This window comes from Brassica napus, chromosome C8 (assembly GCF_020379485.1).
Source record: "Brassica napus cultivar Da-Ae chromosome C8, Da-Ae, whole genome shotgun sequence".
Classification (NCBI taxonomy): domain Eukaryota; kingdom Viridiplantae; phylum Streptophyta; class Magnoliopsida; order Brassicales; family Brassicaceae; genus Brassica; species Brassica napus.
The window spans coordinates 31,881,792-31,899,951 of NC_063451.1; the positions used below are offsets into that span (position 1 = coordinate 31,881,792).

General features: G+C 30.8%; 3 protein-coding genes across 4 annotated transcripts; all 3 read right to left on the bottom strand.

Annotated features, from left to right (window-relative positions):
• Nucleotides 1-2,630: 2,630 nt before the first annotated feature.
• On the bottom strand, nucleotides 2,631-3,920 carry LOC106430452 (homeobox-leucine zipper protein ATHB-23). The gene is made up of 3 exons (XM_013871242.3): nucleotides 3,627-3,920; nucleotides 3,170-3,540; nucleotides 2,631-3,086 (listed from the first exon to the last, which is right to left on the bottom strand). The coding sequence occupies exons 1-3, from the start codon at nucleotides 3,748-3,750 to the stop codon at nucleotides 2,817-2,819; spliced, it is 765 nt and encodes a 254-aa protein (XP_013726696.1). The 5' UTR covers nucleotides 3,751-3,920; the 3' UTR covers nucleotides 2,631-2,816.
• Nucleotides 3,921-9,145: 5,225 nt separating this feature from the next.
• LOC125591490 (transcription factor PRE6-like) lies at nucleotides 9,146-10,815 on the bottom strand. Its single transcript, XM_048765823.1, has 2 exons — nucleotides 10,233-10,815; nucleotides 9,146-9,576 (listed from the first exon to the last, which is right to left on the bottom strand). Exons 1-2 carry the CDS (start codon nucleotides 10,362-10,364, stop codon nucleotides 9,421-9,423), a joined length of 288 nt encoding a protein of 95 aa, XP_048621780.1. The 5' UTR covers nucleotides 10,365-10,815; the 3' UTR covers nucleotides 9,146-9,420.
• Nucleotides 10,816-16,175: 5,360 nt separating this feature from the next.
• Nucleotides 16,176-17,904, bottom strand: LOC106430433 (peptidyl-prolyl cis-trans isomerase CYP23). 2 transcript variants are annotated; one of them, XM_013871221.3, is made up of 8 exons: nucleotides 17,686-17,904; nucleotides 17,457-17,570; nucleotides 17,213-17,361; nucleotides 17,068-17,140; nucleotides 16,909-16,998; nucleotides 16,775-16,814; nucleotides 16,462-16,544; nucleotides 16,176-16,361 (listed from the first exon to the last, which is right to left on the bottom strand). In XM_013871221.3, the coding sequence occupies exons 1-8, from the start codon at nucleotides 17,794-17,796 to the stop codon at nucleotides 16,341-16,343; spliced, it is 681 nt and encodes a 226-aa protein (XP_013726675.1). In that variant the 5' UTR covers nucleotides 17,797-17,904; the 3' UTR covers nucleotides 16,176-16,340. The 2 variants fall into 2 exon arrangements, with proteins under 2 accessions (XP_013726675.1, XP_022566901.1); XM_022711180.2 differs by having other exon boundaries at nucleotides 16,176-16,388.
• Between the last annotated feature and the right edge of the window lie 256 nt (nucleotides 17,905-18,160).

Genomic DNA, 18,160 nt, shown 5'->3' on the forward strand with positions numbered 1-18,160 from the left:
AAGTGATTAATCAAATTATGATTGGTCTGTTCTATTACTATCTAATTATCGGTTCATCAGTTCACGAATAAAATATTTATCACTATAAAGTATTTAATGCAAATAGTATTTTCAACTGTTTACCGTATGCAAAAGCATCTGGCTATCTAAAATATTTCACTCGAAGTAGTTTGTGGAGATTTATTATGACAAAAAGAAGAGTCCTCGCGGAAGTGGGTTTCTAAAGTCCAACTTGGTTTCGGCCGTTGACAAAAAGGAATTACTATGTTTTTTTTTGTGGTCACTAAGGAAATATACTATTAAAGTGCATTGCAATGGGAAATGGCAACGAGTGTTCATTTGCCAACTCTTTAAACAAAGTCCAAAACATCGAACCACTATCCTCGTGTCATTGCCAGTCACATGCATCCCAATCCCACCATCTCTCTTTTTTCTTTTTTTTTTTCTTTCTCTTTGTGTTTATGTTTTGAAATGATATATTAATTATTCGCCAACTAGGCAAAATTTACAAGAAATCCTTTGGGATGAAAAAAGCAGACTAAGTGAACATATTTATTATATTAATCAATTATATCATAGTGCATACATATATGATGTCCCAGTAACTGTCTTGTTCTTTTCTAAACATTCCAAAATTTTCTATAATACGATAGAGTCACCTAGTCGTTGTTTTCTAACTATGTCACACACTTCCTCTCTTGCTTTTCATAAAGATTACTATTCACTTAACAGACTCTTTCTTAGACACTACAAGTTGCATATCTTAAATTCATTCAGAAGTCCTATATTATAAAAGAAAATATTATGACACAAGTCAAACAACTATAAACCGTATAAACCAACGGGCCTTGGGCTAGTGGAACTTGAGGGATAACCCCAATACGGTGAATCCGCAGTTCGATTCCCGTTGGCCACAAGAATTTAACATTGCACTTCTGAAGCCCACAGAATAGTCGGTTGACCTCGGTCGCCGGACACTGTGATAAAATAAAAAAAAACTATAAACTGTATATTCCAAGTAATACTCTCTCAACTCACCAAATAATATACATTGTTTATAAATATCTAGGCATTAATAGAATATCAAACTATGTGCAAATTGATTGATCAAAACACAAACTATGTGCAAATTGTTACTGCAGATTGTAGTTAACGAAAGAATTATAACAACTAATTAAATACTTACAACATCCGATAAAAACAAATGAACTGTACTCTTATCTAGTTCTACTTTTATGTTTTTTTTTTTTTTCTGATCTACCTGTCCATTTGAAAATGAGTACTTAACTAGGGAAATAAACCTCCATGCACATGGCCACATACCTAGTTCTTCTTTACAGGCAATTCTTAATTTGGTTAATGTCTTTAATTATATAATTTTGTTAGTAGACGAGTGGAAATACGTGTTGGCATATGCAGAATTATCACTAAAATGCCAAAACTTTCATATACATACGTGAGAGAATATTTTAAGCTCTTTGCAGCAAAGCTCAAAACATAGATTAAGATAATGCACATGATCCCATGAAGATTCTTGCATTTAAATAATCTGGAATAACGCAGTTTACAAGCTTGATCTCCCTCCGCATTAGGTTGTCAACGTTTTAATACAAAGATAATCTTCTAGGCTTTCAGATTCTGTCGCTTTCTTGTTCCCCAATCAATATTTTAACTCATCCCGTTAAACTAATAATCAATCAAACTCTAATTAATCGCTTCGTTTTGATAGTAATGAAACTCGATTTACCTTTTACATTTTCCTCAAGATTTGTTTAATTAATCGCTTTGTTTTGATAGCAATGAAACTCTATTCACCTTAGAGTCGTCGATTAATGTCAGTGTTTGGGTCCAGTTTCTGAAAGAGAATGGACATTTTCCAACCATATTTGTCTGCATCCTCTCCTCGAAATCTGTAATTTGATGCTCTTTCCTTCCCTTTTTTTCCACACGTAACCGTACCATTTTATATATTACTCCCTCTATTCATTATAAATGTCGTTTTAGGTTTCGGCACACGGATTAAGAAAACAATTAATTTTGTACATTTCATATAAAAAAACATATTTACCTATACACCTAACCATATTTCAACCAATAGAAAAATAAATTTTGCATTGAAAATCTAAAACGACACTTATTTTGTAACAAAAAAAATTCCTAAAACGAGACTCAATATGAAACGGAGGGAGTATGCAATTTCATTTATGTGTTACTCGCCTAAAATTTAACTTGAGAGAAAATTTAGTGTATGAATAGAAAGTAAAATAATTTTCTAATATGTGTGAAAATTTTCAAAGGAGACTTTTTGTGAAATATAAAACCATGTTTAGCTACCTAGGGTGTTTTGATAGCTACAAAACAGTTCTCAAACATTCCAGTAAATTTTGTTAAAAAAAAACATTACAGTAATTTCTTGGAATGTACATTATCTAGGTTACCTTCACTATTTTTACCCAAGTGATTTACTGATTTATAATCACAACGTATACACAGTGTATATGATTATACCAGTTCATGGAAAAGTCTTTCTTGGTGGTGTTTTTTAAATATTCTGAGCGTTTCTGGATATGAGCTGTACGATATACAGCCACATGGTTCAGACTTTTTAGTGTCTAATCATTGGCCCCATGTGATTAATCAATTACTATAGAATATATGAATATTTCCCCATTTTTTACATCTTATTACCAAACAAGTAGTGTGTGACACTTTGCTTGTTTGGTGCATATAGATTCTTGAAACATGAATGGGTTCCTCTGACCACTTTAATAAACGTAAAATTTGAAATTAGATAACCAAAATAAAGTCGACCACATTCAATTGTAATGTTGTTGGTCAAACCATGGCCAAAATCCAGTTTGGTCATCCATTCCGCAGAACATGTTGCTGATACTGTTCTCTTCTTTCACCATTCTCTGTTCTGGTGACGAGTTGTGAAAAAACTGCATCGTTGTAGCTGTCGGTGAAGGCGGTGGATGGCCCGGTCTGATGTCACCGGAGATGTTCTCACTTCTGTTACTACATGAACCTTCTTCTTTGTTCAGATTGATTGATTCTATTGGTTCTTTGCTTTTTAATGCTATTACCTGCATACATAAATTAATAAATATTTTTAAATAAATAATTAATTCCATTATTATGGAAAAAAGATAGAAAGGAATTTTATTACCTGAGCCTGAAGCTTTTGATTTTGAGTTTGAAGGAGATCATTCTCGTCTTTGAGAGTCTCGAACTGACGCTTGAGGGCATCGTAGTCTCTCTCGAGCTGCTTTGTTTTGGATCGCGCTCTTCTGTTTTGGAACCAAATCGCGATTTGTCTTGGTTGTAACCCCAAGGCACGAGCCAGCTCTAGTTTTCGATCTGAGTCGAGTTTATTACCAAGCTCGAAGTTCTTCTCTAGCGTCTTGAGTTGCTCCATGTTCAATCTCCTCTTTTTCTCTCCCATCTTAGATCCATCGTCTGAAAAATCTTCCTCTCCGTTCATCTCTAAGTTACAAAACCCTTCTACGTTCTGCATTGGAGATCTCTTACCAAGAAACCCTAAAAACAGAGCAGATCATGGGAAATTAAGAGAAGTAAAAAAAATACAGGGGAATGAGAATTTGGATGGTATTAATGCGATGTACCATGGAAGTCTTGAGGTGGAGTGCAAGAAGGAAGAAGATACTGGGGATGATCTTCTTCTTCCTGGTGATGGTTTTGGAGACTGAAATTTGCAGGGAAGAAAGCTAAGCCATTATTACAAGACATGTCTCCTCTCTGAATCGATTTTGGTAAGATTAGAGAAGGAGAGCAAAAGAAATAACGAGTCTGATATGGTGGTGAAATGAATCGGCTAGACAACACACCACTTATAGGCTAGACATATGGTTTTAATTTCTTTATTATAGTATATGAGTCAAGCCTCGAAGCTGTAGAGAGAATAAGACAGTGATAAACGATTTATTCTAATATATATATCTTTAGGATGAATATGGCATTGTATTTTGTAGAATCCATCATTTCTGTTCGGTAATTTTGCTATTTGTATCAGACGACTAACACTGCGTGTATTATAGTTTCCAGTACCAAATCATGAAGTATTTTTTTCACTAAAGAGTTGATAATGGTCAATCGTAGAATAACTTGAATCATTATCTTCAAAATCTAAAATAAACCATTCAACTACTATATGATTCTTATAACAAAATATATTTTATGTAGGATATATGAATAGTTTGATAAGGTAATTTGAGTAGTTTACCGAATCACATGTGGGGATAATTTTTGTATGAATACTTATTATTGTATGCCTTAATAATTCAAAAACCAGTAAAAAAAATTATTGTTTATATTTCCAAATTTTTTAAATCAAAGAACAAATTATTTTTATCTAAAATTATTTTTTATTAAATATATAGAGTCATTATTGTGTTGAAATTTTAAAAATACTCATTTATTAGAAATATTTTAGAAAATATCTTTATATAATTTTTGTTGCTTGATTAATATTTAAATTATTTTATATCTTAATGTTTAAATTTTATAATATAAACATATTTTCAGAATCAAAATTAAATTATATAGAAAAAATAATATATATATATATATATATAAGAATTATCATGTTGTTACTATTACTTTTCAGATAATAACACGACGTATATATAATAATTATCCTATTTTAAAATATATTCTAATATAACATCTAAATCTAATATTATTAGTATAAATTTTGTAATATTTCTATAATATTCGAGTATGTATGTCAAACCTACATGGTCTTAGTTTTCTACCTCTATCCATATAATCACATATAAAAATATAATACTATATGCTTTTGTATGTATAGTTGGTTACCAAACGGTTGGTGGAAACAAGTTTATTTACTACACAACAGTTGTAAAAGAAATAATTATTTCGTAGATAGAATATACTAGGCAATCTAGTTAAAAGCTAAAACAGTAGAACTATCAGTTTCTAAGATATATTTAAAATTAAAAGTATGATTTATTTATAACATTAAGAACTTGCGATTTTGTCGTCAAAAGTATATTCAAACCTTTATTAGATTACCTTTATCAATTAAAATCTCTCATTTAAATATATAAAATTAGAGGAATATTTGTATTTAATTAAGTGAATCTTTCTCAAATAGCTCAAAACCATATAAAAATTACAGATAAATTAAAAAAATTTATCTAACTAAATATTAGTTGTTGGAATCCCCTTGATACATCAATTTGATCAAGGATTCATTATTACTTTTACACCAAAAAGGTGTGAATTTCAATTTTCAAAAATATAAACTATGAAAAATATTTGAAAAAAATACTTACAAAAGATTTGCCGCAAAGAATACTGTCAGCAAATGATTTTATGGGGAGTTTTGGCTATAGTATTTTCTATTTATGTTTTTCATAATTTGTAATATTATAATTAATCAGTATTAAAAAACACTAAACATAATACAAATTTTCACTAGTATATTAGACTTCTTCCATTATTAAAGCCTTTTATAAAACGAACATGGCTTTTTTCCCTTTCATGGGTAGGTAGGTATAGACTTTCCGGGAAACAAGAGTTGTCCATCTCAGCGGATTGTATTTTGATACAAAGCCCATTTTAGTCGGATTGATGATAAAATATGTTTATATAGGCTGGATAAAAGGAAATTTAGCCAGCAATTGGGCCAATTCTCTTTTCAGTACTTTGGTCCAAACTCAAAAATCGATTATTTTAATATTTTCAGTAAATAAAAATAGAGAGATTATCAGTAAAAACGTGTTATACCATTTCATGAACGTGTATCACATTATCTCATATCATGTCTTCAAGTTAATTTTAATGTTTCTTCGGGTTTTTAATTCTTCTTAGAAAAGGCATGAATTCGAGCTGACCAGCACGTAGTCTCGTGTAATAGAAAAATAATCAGTGATAAAAATTTGTAATATATAATTATATACTGGTGATTTTCCCGTGCTCGTACACATATATAAATTTATAAAGTAAATATATTATAATAATTGATTGCTATTTTTTTATTTTTAAATTAATTTATAATTTGTGTGCATAATTTATATTAATAATATTATATTACTTTAGTTAGACATATTATTTTAGATATATTATATCCAGACGGTTTTTTTTTCACAGTCGATTTAGTTATCATTTGGCTATAATAGATTGCATCTATTTTTCTGAATTCAACTATAATATTTTTATTCTAAATATATTAAAATTTTCATTAATTTCCTCGTTTGCATTTAGGTTGGTTGTTATCTTAGATATGTAAATATATTTTGGAAATTTTTTGTATACCTTAAGATATATTTTTGCTTAGAATAAAATAAAAAATAAACTTAGGTGTCTGATTCTAAATTACATAAATTAATATAACAATAATACTATAAAGTCTCATGCATATATATAAGTACATACATAAGTAACTCATACATTTTTGGAAGTTCATGAACATATATCAATATTTATAATAATTAAAATATTTTATAAATTCTAAATAATTTTATGCCTTAGATTTATTGAATGGTAAATTGAAATTTATTTTAATCTTAAATGAGAATTCAGATTTGCTTTGGTATCTTGATTATATGTTAAGTTCTACAAACATTAAAATTTAAAATTTAAAAGAAAATTATATATTAAGATAACATATAATTTTAATAATGATAAAATATAATATATCTCCCTCGTTAAAGTATATAGTGTTATGCTATTTTAAAATATTATGTTATCATTTGATTTTCTTTGGTATTCACATTATATACAAATATATATTTTCCATATAAGAAAATATAGATATAAAGAAACTATTTTATTACTTCAAAAGTATATTTTATGTTATTTATAAATATTTTTTAAATGGAATATTACTATTTTTTGAACTTTCATTTTTAATGAAATGATATTATATATACATATATTTTCGTTTTTAAACTTTATAAATATTTCCTTTTTATTATATATGTTATTTTCAAATTTTTAAAAAGGAAATTACTAAATAAAAATCAATAATAGTATTTAAATGTAATATTTTTAATTCATTAAAGGTATCAGTGTAATCAACCATCGTGAGAGTTAACTTGAGCGCGACACATAGAAAACTGACTTCTCAAATAATATTATAGAGATACTAACTTTGTAATACATAATTATATATATACTAGAGCACCTCTAAGGAAGGTTTCTAAACCAAAAAAAAAATATTAGTACTAAAATTATTTATTTATGTTTTATTTTTTAAAAAACTAGTTAATCATCTATTTGAATGACATGTGTCTTTTTAGTATCTCAAAGTTTCTTAAAACTCATAACTAAAAAAAATCATTTTTTTCTAATTTTATTTTATTTTTATCTATATTATTAAAAGAGAAGTACCTATTTGAAAATGTTCTAACTTCATTAATCAAATTCCTTTTTTTTTGCTTGTCTTTTTCAGTTGCATTTATGAAATATCCTAAAACGAATAAAACTGCTTAATTTATTACTTGTCTTTTCCATTACATTAATGAAATATGCTTAAATGAATTTAAACTTCCTATTTTATTGTTTGTCTTCAGTTACCTTAATGAAATATCCTTAAATAAATTTGGACATAATGTCATTTAATCAACCAAAAAAACTCATGAGTTATCCTTACGTGCATAATTTTAATAATGAAATTTTTTAAAAACGTGCATCATTAAAATGTTACCTAAAACATACAACACTAATATATAACATGCATCAATAAAACTAGAATTTGACTCACACAATTGTACGGATATTATTTTCAGTTGATTAAATTTAAAAATAATTATTTATTCAAAAAATATTTAAGAATGGCTATGTTTTTAAAAATTATATGGTATTATTTGCTCATAACTCATTTGTCATTTGATAAATTATTAGAAAGAAAATTTTAGCATAATATAACTCAGTTGTCGTTTGCTAAATTTATGGTTTTTATTTATATTTTTTATTATTTAATTATAATATTTTCATTTTATATTTGAAAGATAAATGAATTTTCTTTCAAACAATATTTTTGTAAATGTATTTTTTAAAAAATAATCAATTAAAATTGTTATTATCATTGAATATCATTATTTTTGACATAATTTGAGTTTTCGTTTACATCAAAACTTATCATATTTTAGGATAATTTTAATTTAAAATGTAATTTTCATATTTTTCAAACAAATTCTAAAAATATTTTTTAAATATTGAGTTGCATTTCAAATAAAAAGGTAAAGATATTAAAATATTCTAATTAAAATATGTAAAATTTAATATAGTTTTAATGAAATGGTCAAAATAAAAAAATTACACATAAAATAATCATGATTTTTATTAACTGGGCGGATCATTATTTATATGATATCGCACACGAAAGAAAAATTTATGTTTTAAAATTATCTAATTAACTATATACTCATTTTTTATATATTTTTTATATGATATCACATATTCGTAAAAAAATAGATAGTTTAAGATGCAAAAAAAAATATTTACTTAATGAATTCAATATAAACGAATATTACAAATACATCATTTAATAAAATAAATAATTAAAAACTGAAAATTCATATCCGCGACCAGGTTTAGTTTTTCTTTAAATGCTGAGAACTCCTCATGATACTACAGAGGTGCTTTAATTCTCAGGCGCAATACTTTCTGCATGTGAACTTCTTGCATTTGTAATGAACCTTTTCATTCCATTTTTTTCTTCGAGTACAGATATATATATACCGTATAATACGAGAAACTGCTTTTCTTATTATTCGCGCGATATTAGATTGCCAATAAAGTTCAAAAATAAGTTATCTAGTATTAAATTCATCACGCTATTACCGTAATTAATTATCGAGTCAATACGTGTTATGATACACGACGAAGATCACGCATTAATGATCACATGCAAAAAGATTAAATAAAGTGGCACGACCATAGCATACACCATAGATAATATTTATAATCAGACAGTCCAAACTAAACGACCTCGAAAACATCAAGGTCTTCGTTTGTTTCTCATATTTTAAACAATTTAAATTCAGTAACAGCTTCTCAACGTTTTTATATTGTATATACATACTTCCTAGCAGAACTATATTTATTTGCGTAAAAGTTTAGACATAAAACTTGTAATGGTTGATCTCATTAGTAATTCAAGGAAAACGGACTGTGTCATTAATCATAATATTAGAGGATCTCATGATACACAGGCTACTATACAGCCATGTCTGGACCCTCACATACAATTAAGATGCATACATACATAAACCATATATAATATATGAGTTGGCCTAACAATGACCCGAAACCCTAGCTATAACATAATATTGGAAGTAGAAGGAAACAAATACTCATAATCATAATAACGATACATTTCCGTGGCGGAAATTTATGATTTATAGTTCTCAAGATTAATTAGTGAGAATTTTAATAATTAAGCAAGCTCCTAATGATGGCTGCCTCGGCACTGTCGTCGTCCGTTGAAGCCAAGAGTTCGGACAAACGGTCACTGAGATCATCAACCTCTCTGTGTAAGTTCCTGATGTAGTTGCAAGTCTCTTGTAGTACTTTAGATGCTGACACCTGTCCATTTATATTTACAAGAATATAAAATTAGAGTACAAAATAACGATAATTTAGATTTTTACAAAGAGTACATGACATGTGCGACTGCTTTTTATTCTATATAACCATTTCATATATATCTTCAAAATTTGGCAAGCAGAAATAAAATTTTCACTATTACTAGTATTTCAATGTTCACAACGGTATAAACGGCCACTATTTAATAAATTCTATTTTCATCTATATATAGATTATGGTGAGTTATGGTGAGTATTTGGTAGAGAAGACTCAAAAGAGTAATGAGGAGACATGGAGTTAATGTACGTGGAAGTAAGAAGGGAACAAACTGAACCCCACACCACCAACTTGTGAAATTAAATGCATAAAAAACATTCAAGGAACAAAAGAGATAGTGTATATATGCATAAATGAGGCTGTGAATTAATGTTACTTTATCTACGGATAGTTAATTGTAGACCACATGTATTTACTCAAGACGCCATTGGGTTTCACCATTCATATTGATTAGTTATACACTATACGGTTCAAATTCATTTGAACTTTCCAAGTCCATGTGCTAACGTAAACATATATCCATACAAACATGGAACATCTGTTTGTCTGTATTTTTAAGAAAGATAGATTTACATAATGGATTTTTGAATTGTATATACCTTGTCAGAACGGCGGCGGCGGAGCTCAGGGATGAGATGTTGGAGCTTAGTAACAAGATCGGAAATCTGATCGTCAGAGATTCTTGAGCTTCCTGACTGTCGTGATGAACGTGATGATCTTCTGCTCGACATATCTTTAGTAAGTGTCTTTGTTTGTGTGTGTGTGTGTGTGTGTGTGTGTGTGGAGAGAGAGAGGAATGCAGCAAGGATAAGTAGTTGATGTGTCAGAGAGAGAAAGAGAATAAGAGTGGAGAAGACGAAGAAGATTGTTTTGAAGATGGAGGAGCAAAGTGGACGTGTTTTTATAATGCAAATTTATGAAGAGAGAGAAGATGAAGGAGGAAGAAGATAGACAAGATCGAGACAAGTGAATGGAGCGAGGGTGTGGGTTATGTTTCTTTATAAGAGCGTCCTTAGTTAGCTTTCGACTATTTATTATTGTTTGTTCTCCGTTTTTTTTTTGCATCATCGCTTAGTACAAAAAGATACTGTTTATTTTGGGTAAGCTTCTAAAATAACTTTCTTGCGAGACCAACGTCTTGATTGTTACATGTGTGAAACTCAACCTCGTCGGGTTTTATTATTTTCTCTGAAATTCTTTTATCTTGTTCCACTTAACCTTCTTTCTAACGAGCTATTCACATGGTACAGTATCAACTTCAACTTAACACCTTAGTGGTATTTCAAAGCTACATGTTTCCTTTTTCTCAGTATTGAACATATGAGTACCCAATATACGGATAAGGGTTAATGCACACTTAGATGTGGTTCCATTTTATGTGCAAACATTTATTATTCAGGCCACCAGTATTATTGAGTGATCTATCTGAATATGTGGTTGTGATAAATTTGTTACTAAGATAGCCCAATTTTTTTTTTGTTTAGGAACCCATATGATGTTGGTTCTGCCGGCTAACCAAATATCTACTACATATGAGCTATATAGAGATGTTTGTATGTAACAAAATTTCACAATTCATGATGTGTTAGTAACTTCAAATAACATGGGTTTTCTATGTTTTAGAAAGAAAAAAAATTGAAGCCATCTTTTATCCAATCCATATAGGACCAAATAAGTCAAGATGGAGACACAGTTCAAACCGCTGCAGGCCATTTTTCGTTGTGGTTAACGTTTAACCATGGACTAATCCGCACTCGATCTAAAACTAAAAGCAAATACAATCAAAGTCAGTCCACAGTGCTACATATATAGCCTTCCAGAACAGGGCCAAGTAGAATTAACTCGTTGCAACATTTTGGATCTACACATCCGACTAGCTAGTATAAACAAATGAGAAAAAACAAAGAAATAAAATACGAAGAGAAAGTGACGTAGAAAAGGAGAGAGGGCCATGGAAATGAGAAGAGGGCTCAAGTGGGGTTTAAAATGGTAAAATGTGTGTTTATCGCCAAACTAAACTGTCCCTCTTTGCCTTCTCTCTCTGTCAGTCTCACCATTGCATCCCCACGTTATATGTATTACTTCCTTGTCTCTCTTTTTATCCACTATTCTCTCTTCTTCTCTTTCTACCATTCTTTCTCATTTCAAACTCTTGCATTTATCTATGTGAATGTAATATGTGTATGGGTTTGGATCACATAATGTATTCTTCATACATGCAGGTTTTCATATCCATATATCAGATGAAAATGTGATTTTTGTGTATATTGGCGAAGACTAAACCGAAGAAAGCAAAAAAAAATTATGGTAATTTATGAGATTAATTAACATATATTCTTTAGTTTTCTTTATGGAGGTCGATATCATCAAAAGAGTGTAGGACATATGGTACAAGAAAATACCAAAAGATGTTGAAGCCAAAATACGGATCATGTTGGGCGATACACTTGCAACTCTGATATTTAAAACTACTGTCCATAAAAATCTAATTTCATGTATCATGATCAGGTAGATGTAGAGGTAAAGTGTTTGATTATCATTTGGGTTCAGCTTGATGATTTTTTCGGTTGATCATCAGGTAGGTGTTTCTGTTTATCACGGTTTTATTTTATTTTCTGTCAAGAACGGATTTTTTTCTATTAATCACACAAAAATAAATATATATATATATATATATATCATACTTTTAGCTAAACAATGAAAATATGTATTTTGTCTTATTAATTAGACTTGTATTAGCTTAATTTAATTTCTGTTTGGTATCCCATACAGTTTGAAAAAATTAGTATGTATACTTGTTTTGTTTGACAATAACCCCCAAAGCTACAGGACAGATTACTTGTACTAAAAACTAAATGAACATCTTGGATTACTATGAAAAGAACATCCACTTGGAAGCGACAATTTTGGTTCAGGTTCAATATACGTTGATATACACATATAACCTAAAAATACATTGCTGAAACACACAATTAAAGCTCTAAACCCATATAGAAATTGGATACAGAATCGACTATCTAAATTGAAGCGAGACTTGAGGATTTGATTGGAATAGGAATCTGAAAGTATAATACGGTTAATTCCGGCGGAGTGAATACAACATGCATATCTATTAATGAGACCTAAACCTACCCTTACACACAGTCCGAGATCAGTAGCTTTCCTATTAATTAGGAACCACTCCACCTCTTAATTTTATGCCGCATTTTCTGACTTTAATTACGTCATAAAAAACCACAAAATTGTAACCGTTTTCTATACTATTTCCAAAAGACCATGCCTCGAATATGAACTAATGAAGTTAATTAACTGATGACTACTAGCTAGGTAGTACTGAGCTATAGTACTTTTTCTCAAAACCTGTGTAGTGTTTCTATATTGGCTCTCTGTTTGTGGCAAAGCCGAACCCTAGACGTTTTAAACGAGAAGATGCTTATCACGTCACAAGTAAATTAGTTGCGGACAATTCATAGTATGGGTTAAAAGGTTAAAAACGATTGGAGGAGCCACACATTGTTGACGGTCAAAGACATATAACGATAAAACCAACCCATACCCCAGATTGTAAAACATGTCATGTGTTGTCTCGCAATCTCTGTTTTTCTTTCATTTACAAACAATATTTATAATACATTTCATTATTTAATTATATAGATACATTGATGGAAGCATATATTTACGTATATTCAATTACTTGTTGAACAGTGCAAGGACGATAGTCCAGAGATTTTCTGAGTATTATTACTAAACAACGTTCTTGGAGTTCGTATGACGCAGAGAATCTCCCTAATGTTGTTCTAATATCATTAATAAACTCATTAATTATTGTACGAATACGTGTGTTTGTAAGTGGCATCTTCCTGGCATACATACAACTAGTGTGGATGTAGGTAGGATAAGGATCCCTCGAGATCGAATCCGATTGCGTTCTACTTGTTAGTAGGATTAGCTTAAATCTATAATATATAGCTGATCTCTCGGAATGAAATGATTTTCCACGAGCTTGACTCTACGCCAACCACATAGATATAAAGAAAAAGAAGGAGCATTTTTAACATAGATTCATGAAATCATATACGTACTACTAAAATACAATTAGTTTGAGAGGTTACATAGGTATTTTGTCCGCATGTAGAGGCCCACTTCAAATACATGTAATTAGAAAAATCTCTATTTACTATCATAAGATGATAAGAGCAATGGTTACAATACCTACAATTATGTAACCTGTTTTGGACTAATGCTATTACAATAAACATATACAAATCTTTCAAAATTATAATAGAATATTTACGATGTTTTTGATATATTCTTGAAACTTTTGGATCCTTGTACAATCGCTACAACAAGGTAGTATAAATTTTGTGGTATGATCGAAACTTAAATTTAATTAAATAAAGGGTGGGGGGGGGGGCGAAACAAGAAAAAAACTATTGTATGGAAATTAATCTGTATCTTACCATTTCCAATGATTTACTCTATTTTTTTACTCTAAAATAGAGTAATACTGTAATAGAATTTGAATTTACTGTAATGGTATTATATTTTAGAGTAGAAAATATAGTGATGAACAAAAAAAAAATTACTATATATTTAGAGTAAACTTATTTTTCATTATATTATAGAGTGAAAAATATAGTACAATTAGAGCATTTTTACTTTAAACTTTATTTTAGAATGAAAAATAGATCGAGATTGAAGTTGCCCTAAATGATTTTATAACAGTGATACTAATTATATTATTTAATCCATCAGTATATGATTTAAGATACTAATTACAAGTAAGCAAAGAAATCAACGTGTTGGAAGTTTTTCGTTAAAAGGAAGAATAAAGCTTAATCGGTCAAATATATGTATTACTTTGATAAACGTACGTGATGCAGAGAAGCATTTGAACTGAAGAGTACATTTGAACCTGACCCAAAACAGTTACTCACATACAAAATTTTAACATTCGGTGATATGTCCAATAATTAACATGTCCACAAATTTATCTGACCGATCCAAACATGAAACATGTGTCCAAAACCCACAAGACTTACAGTTTTCTGTGGAAAAAAATGAAATAGAAAAGGTTGGGTGTGAGGCCTCATGTGATGTTCTGCCACTGTTGTCTTCTCATAAAATCCAATTTCTGACAAATTACTCGATACGTTGATGTGTACACATTGCAATGTAAAATGAATTGTTGGGATTTATCAAATATAAATCTGATAAATAAAATTTAGAAAACTGGCCAGATAATATCTGAAGGTATAACAATTAATGTATTCATTTCGGGCTCAACCATAACTATCTGGCAGTACATCACAAAATGCGTTTGAAAACAGAAATATTATAGTAATTATAAACTTCTAGTTATTCAAATAATTGGAAAGAAACAAGATAATTTTAAGCCATTGATACGAGTAAGCGAGTAATATTCATCTTATAACTTTGACTTGCATTGCCCCACAAAACAGACACAAAAAAAAATCAAGACAATACATTCAATCCCCAAACAAATGATACTGCAAAAATAAAGATAATATATTCTGCTTCGGGTTTGACATAAGAAATACAAGTAAGCATACGACACAATAAGGTGTTGAGTAAAATAATTAAAAATCAGAAAGAAATAACATGATAGGAAAATAGCATGTTTCTCTTTGCTTTCTTGTCATCAAAGCACCATAGCATGTAGAGTAATAAAATGGAAAAGAAGATGAACCTTAGGAAGATATCAATGAATGATGGTTATATTATCATCAAATTATGTTTTCAAACTTCCAGTAATTTAGGAAAAAAATATTTTAGAATGGTATTTATTAGAATGTTTGTGTTTTGGAACAAAAAAAGAAAGGATCTTGATGTTTTGTTTTTGTAAAAGAAAAGAAATTTAACTCACGTGGTTAATTTACTTTCTCCTATCATGTGAACAAAAACAACTTCACTCATAGATCTCGAGACTGCAAATGCATTGCCAATGGAATCAAATCGATGTGATTCTGATCTATAAAGTGGATATCTTAATCAAATCACGTGTCAGATTATTTTTATTTTTTGGTAAATAGACTATTATACTATCGCAAATTGCAACCAATGGGCTAAACAACTACTGTGGTGGGTCACTGAAGTTGTCACACCACTACAAAGCCCTAATGCAACACTTGTTTTAAGCCATGGGTTCATATCATATAACCCCTTCCTAAGTTTTTGGGGTCTAATTTGTTTTATAAGAACCCTAAACAACAGACACAACTAGCCATCTCCTTTAATGCAAGAGAAGTGGTGATGTTTGGATATTTAGACCAAAAACAAAAACATAGTTGATTTAAAATTAAGATGAAAGTGACAAAGAAGGAGAAAGGAAGAGACAAAAGTCAACGAAAGTGAAAAGACTTTGTGTGAACCGAGAGACATGCCTTGTTTTTCAAGAGAGAGAGAAAAGAAGAGCCACAAAAGCAGAGCACATGTGTTGTTGCAATTTTCCTCCGGAGCTATTTGGTGCTCAGAACCTGGGATGTTGTCCCGGTTGAAATCAGATTTTGCAGACCAAGAAGGAAACAAACCATGATCAAATGTTTCTCAACCAGTTTTTTTTTTACACTTGTTACACTCTAAGACCAATGAATCTGTCTTAGCATCCAGAGTTTTTTAACGGCAAAAAAAGAAACATACATGTCGGTTTTTCTTTGTTGAACAGTTTTTTAACTTAACAAAGGTCTTCACGGGAAGCACTTCATTCTCTGTTAAAAAACACAAGGGACCATAAACTGTTACGGTTTCATTAAAAATGTCGAGTTTTCTAATAAAAAAAAATGTGATCTCTAGGACATTTCAAATCACCTGTCTTTCCACCTCAAGAAAAGATGCTTCAAGCCTTCTTTTCAGGACAGTTCTCTCCTCTTCACAGCTCTCCATCTTAGTGTCTAAGAACAAAGATTATAAAAGAGTTCAGCATCATTTTATTATGTTCCAAAACAGTACCAATCGCTCAAAAGGCTATCTAGATATCCTGAGTCCTATCTACTAGGACACATGAACGACCTCATTCAAAAGCGATGCAGGCTACAGTCACGTCTCATTATTGAAGTGTCACATGTCAGCATCAAACGTCACTTAATCAGCTAAGAAACTAATTGGATTTGATTGCGTTTACCGTAATAGTATGTCGACAAAATGGTGATCCTCTCCGTCGGCTGCAAAAGGGGAAGGTAAAAAAAAAAGCCAAACTAGTTACTAGGCAGACCAAGAAATAAAACAGCCGTTTTTTCGAGAGGCTAGTAGTAGTACCATTACAAAGATGCCTTCACGGCGAGTGGGAACTTCTTCAAGCTTCCTCAATGTTTCATCTCCTTTAGTCACTTTACCGAACACAGCGTACTGTTCGAACACCACTAATCTCATTACTAGACAAATGAAATAGCTAAAAGTTGAATAAAGCTAACTGACCTTGCCATCAAGATGAGGAGCATCACCAAGAAGCATCGAGAATGAAGATCCACCACTGTTTGGATCATCATGTCTACCCGAACCAAAAAAAAAAACAAATCAAAACTTGCTATTGTCTTAATTAACACACAACATTCATTAGTACCTTCCCATGGAAAGGATGCCTCTGACATGCTTGACATCACTGAACTCTCCAAGAATAGTCTTGTACGCTACTTTCTTTTGCTCCTCATTCATCGGGGCTGATCTTCCATTCGGCACATCTGCAACTTGAGCAACGAAACCTTTATCAACCTGCAAAATCACTTCAACACTTAGCATCATGACCTCACAGTCTTGGCTAAGAGAATGTAAAAATCAGATTCAAAGGTTGAGCCTTTTTAAAGTACCCTGAAGAAATGATTAGTGTTGTAGCCACCTAAACGAACGAGCTTGAAGATGTGCTCCACCGTTATTGGCGCCACCGTGGGATAGAATCCAAATTCGATATCTCCATAACTAGTCTGCAACATCAAAGATGAGATTTTTATCCTAAATTCTAGAAACCCAGAATCTAGGATGCTAATATTCATAAGAGAAATCGAAAACAGTACAGAGAAGAGGAGACGAAGAATGAACCTGGAAGACGACACGAGCTGAGCCAAGTTGTGGTTCGTGAGGAAGAGCTTTCACTACGGAGAGTAAGGCTACACAAGCCAAAGTGAAGATTAAGATTCTCGTGTTTCCCATTTCCGGCGCCGATCTGATCAAAGTCAACACTGGCAGTGATACCTATGTTCGTCGGGGACGATGACCGGAGTATCCGTAGTGAATGAAGGATATTATTTTATTGAGTTGGGCCTATTATTTGTTTAACTAAAGGCCTTTAATTGCCATAGGTACGGCCCATTATCTTTTGTCAATGTAGCTTTGTTATTTACAAATTAGCAGAAAGTGTATTTGCTACATAGACAAAAACTATGATCCATGTGGCTCTCTGTATTTGTCCACGATATGAGGTCTAATTAGCCTCATCTGGATCCACTCGGCATGACTGATCCAAACTAAGTAGACCCAATTCTATCTAGTTGGATGCCTAAAACATGAACATAAA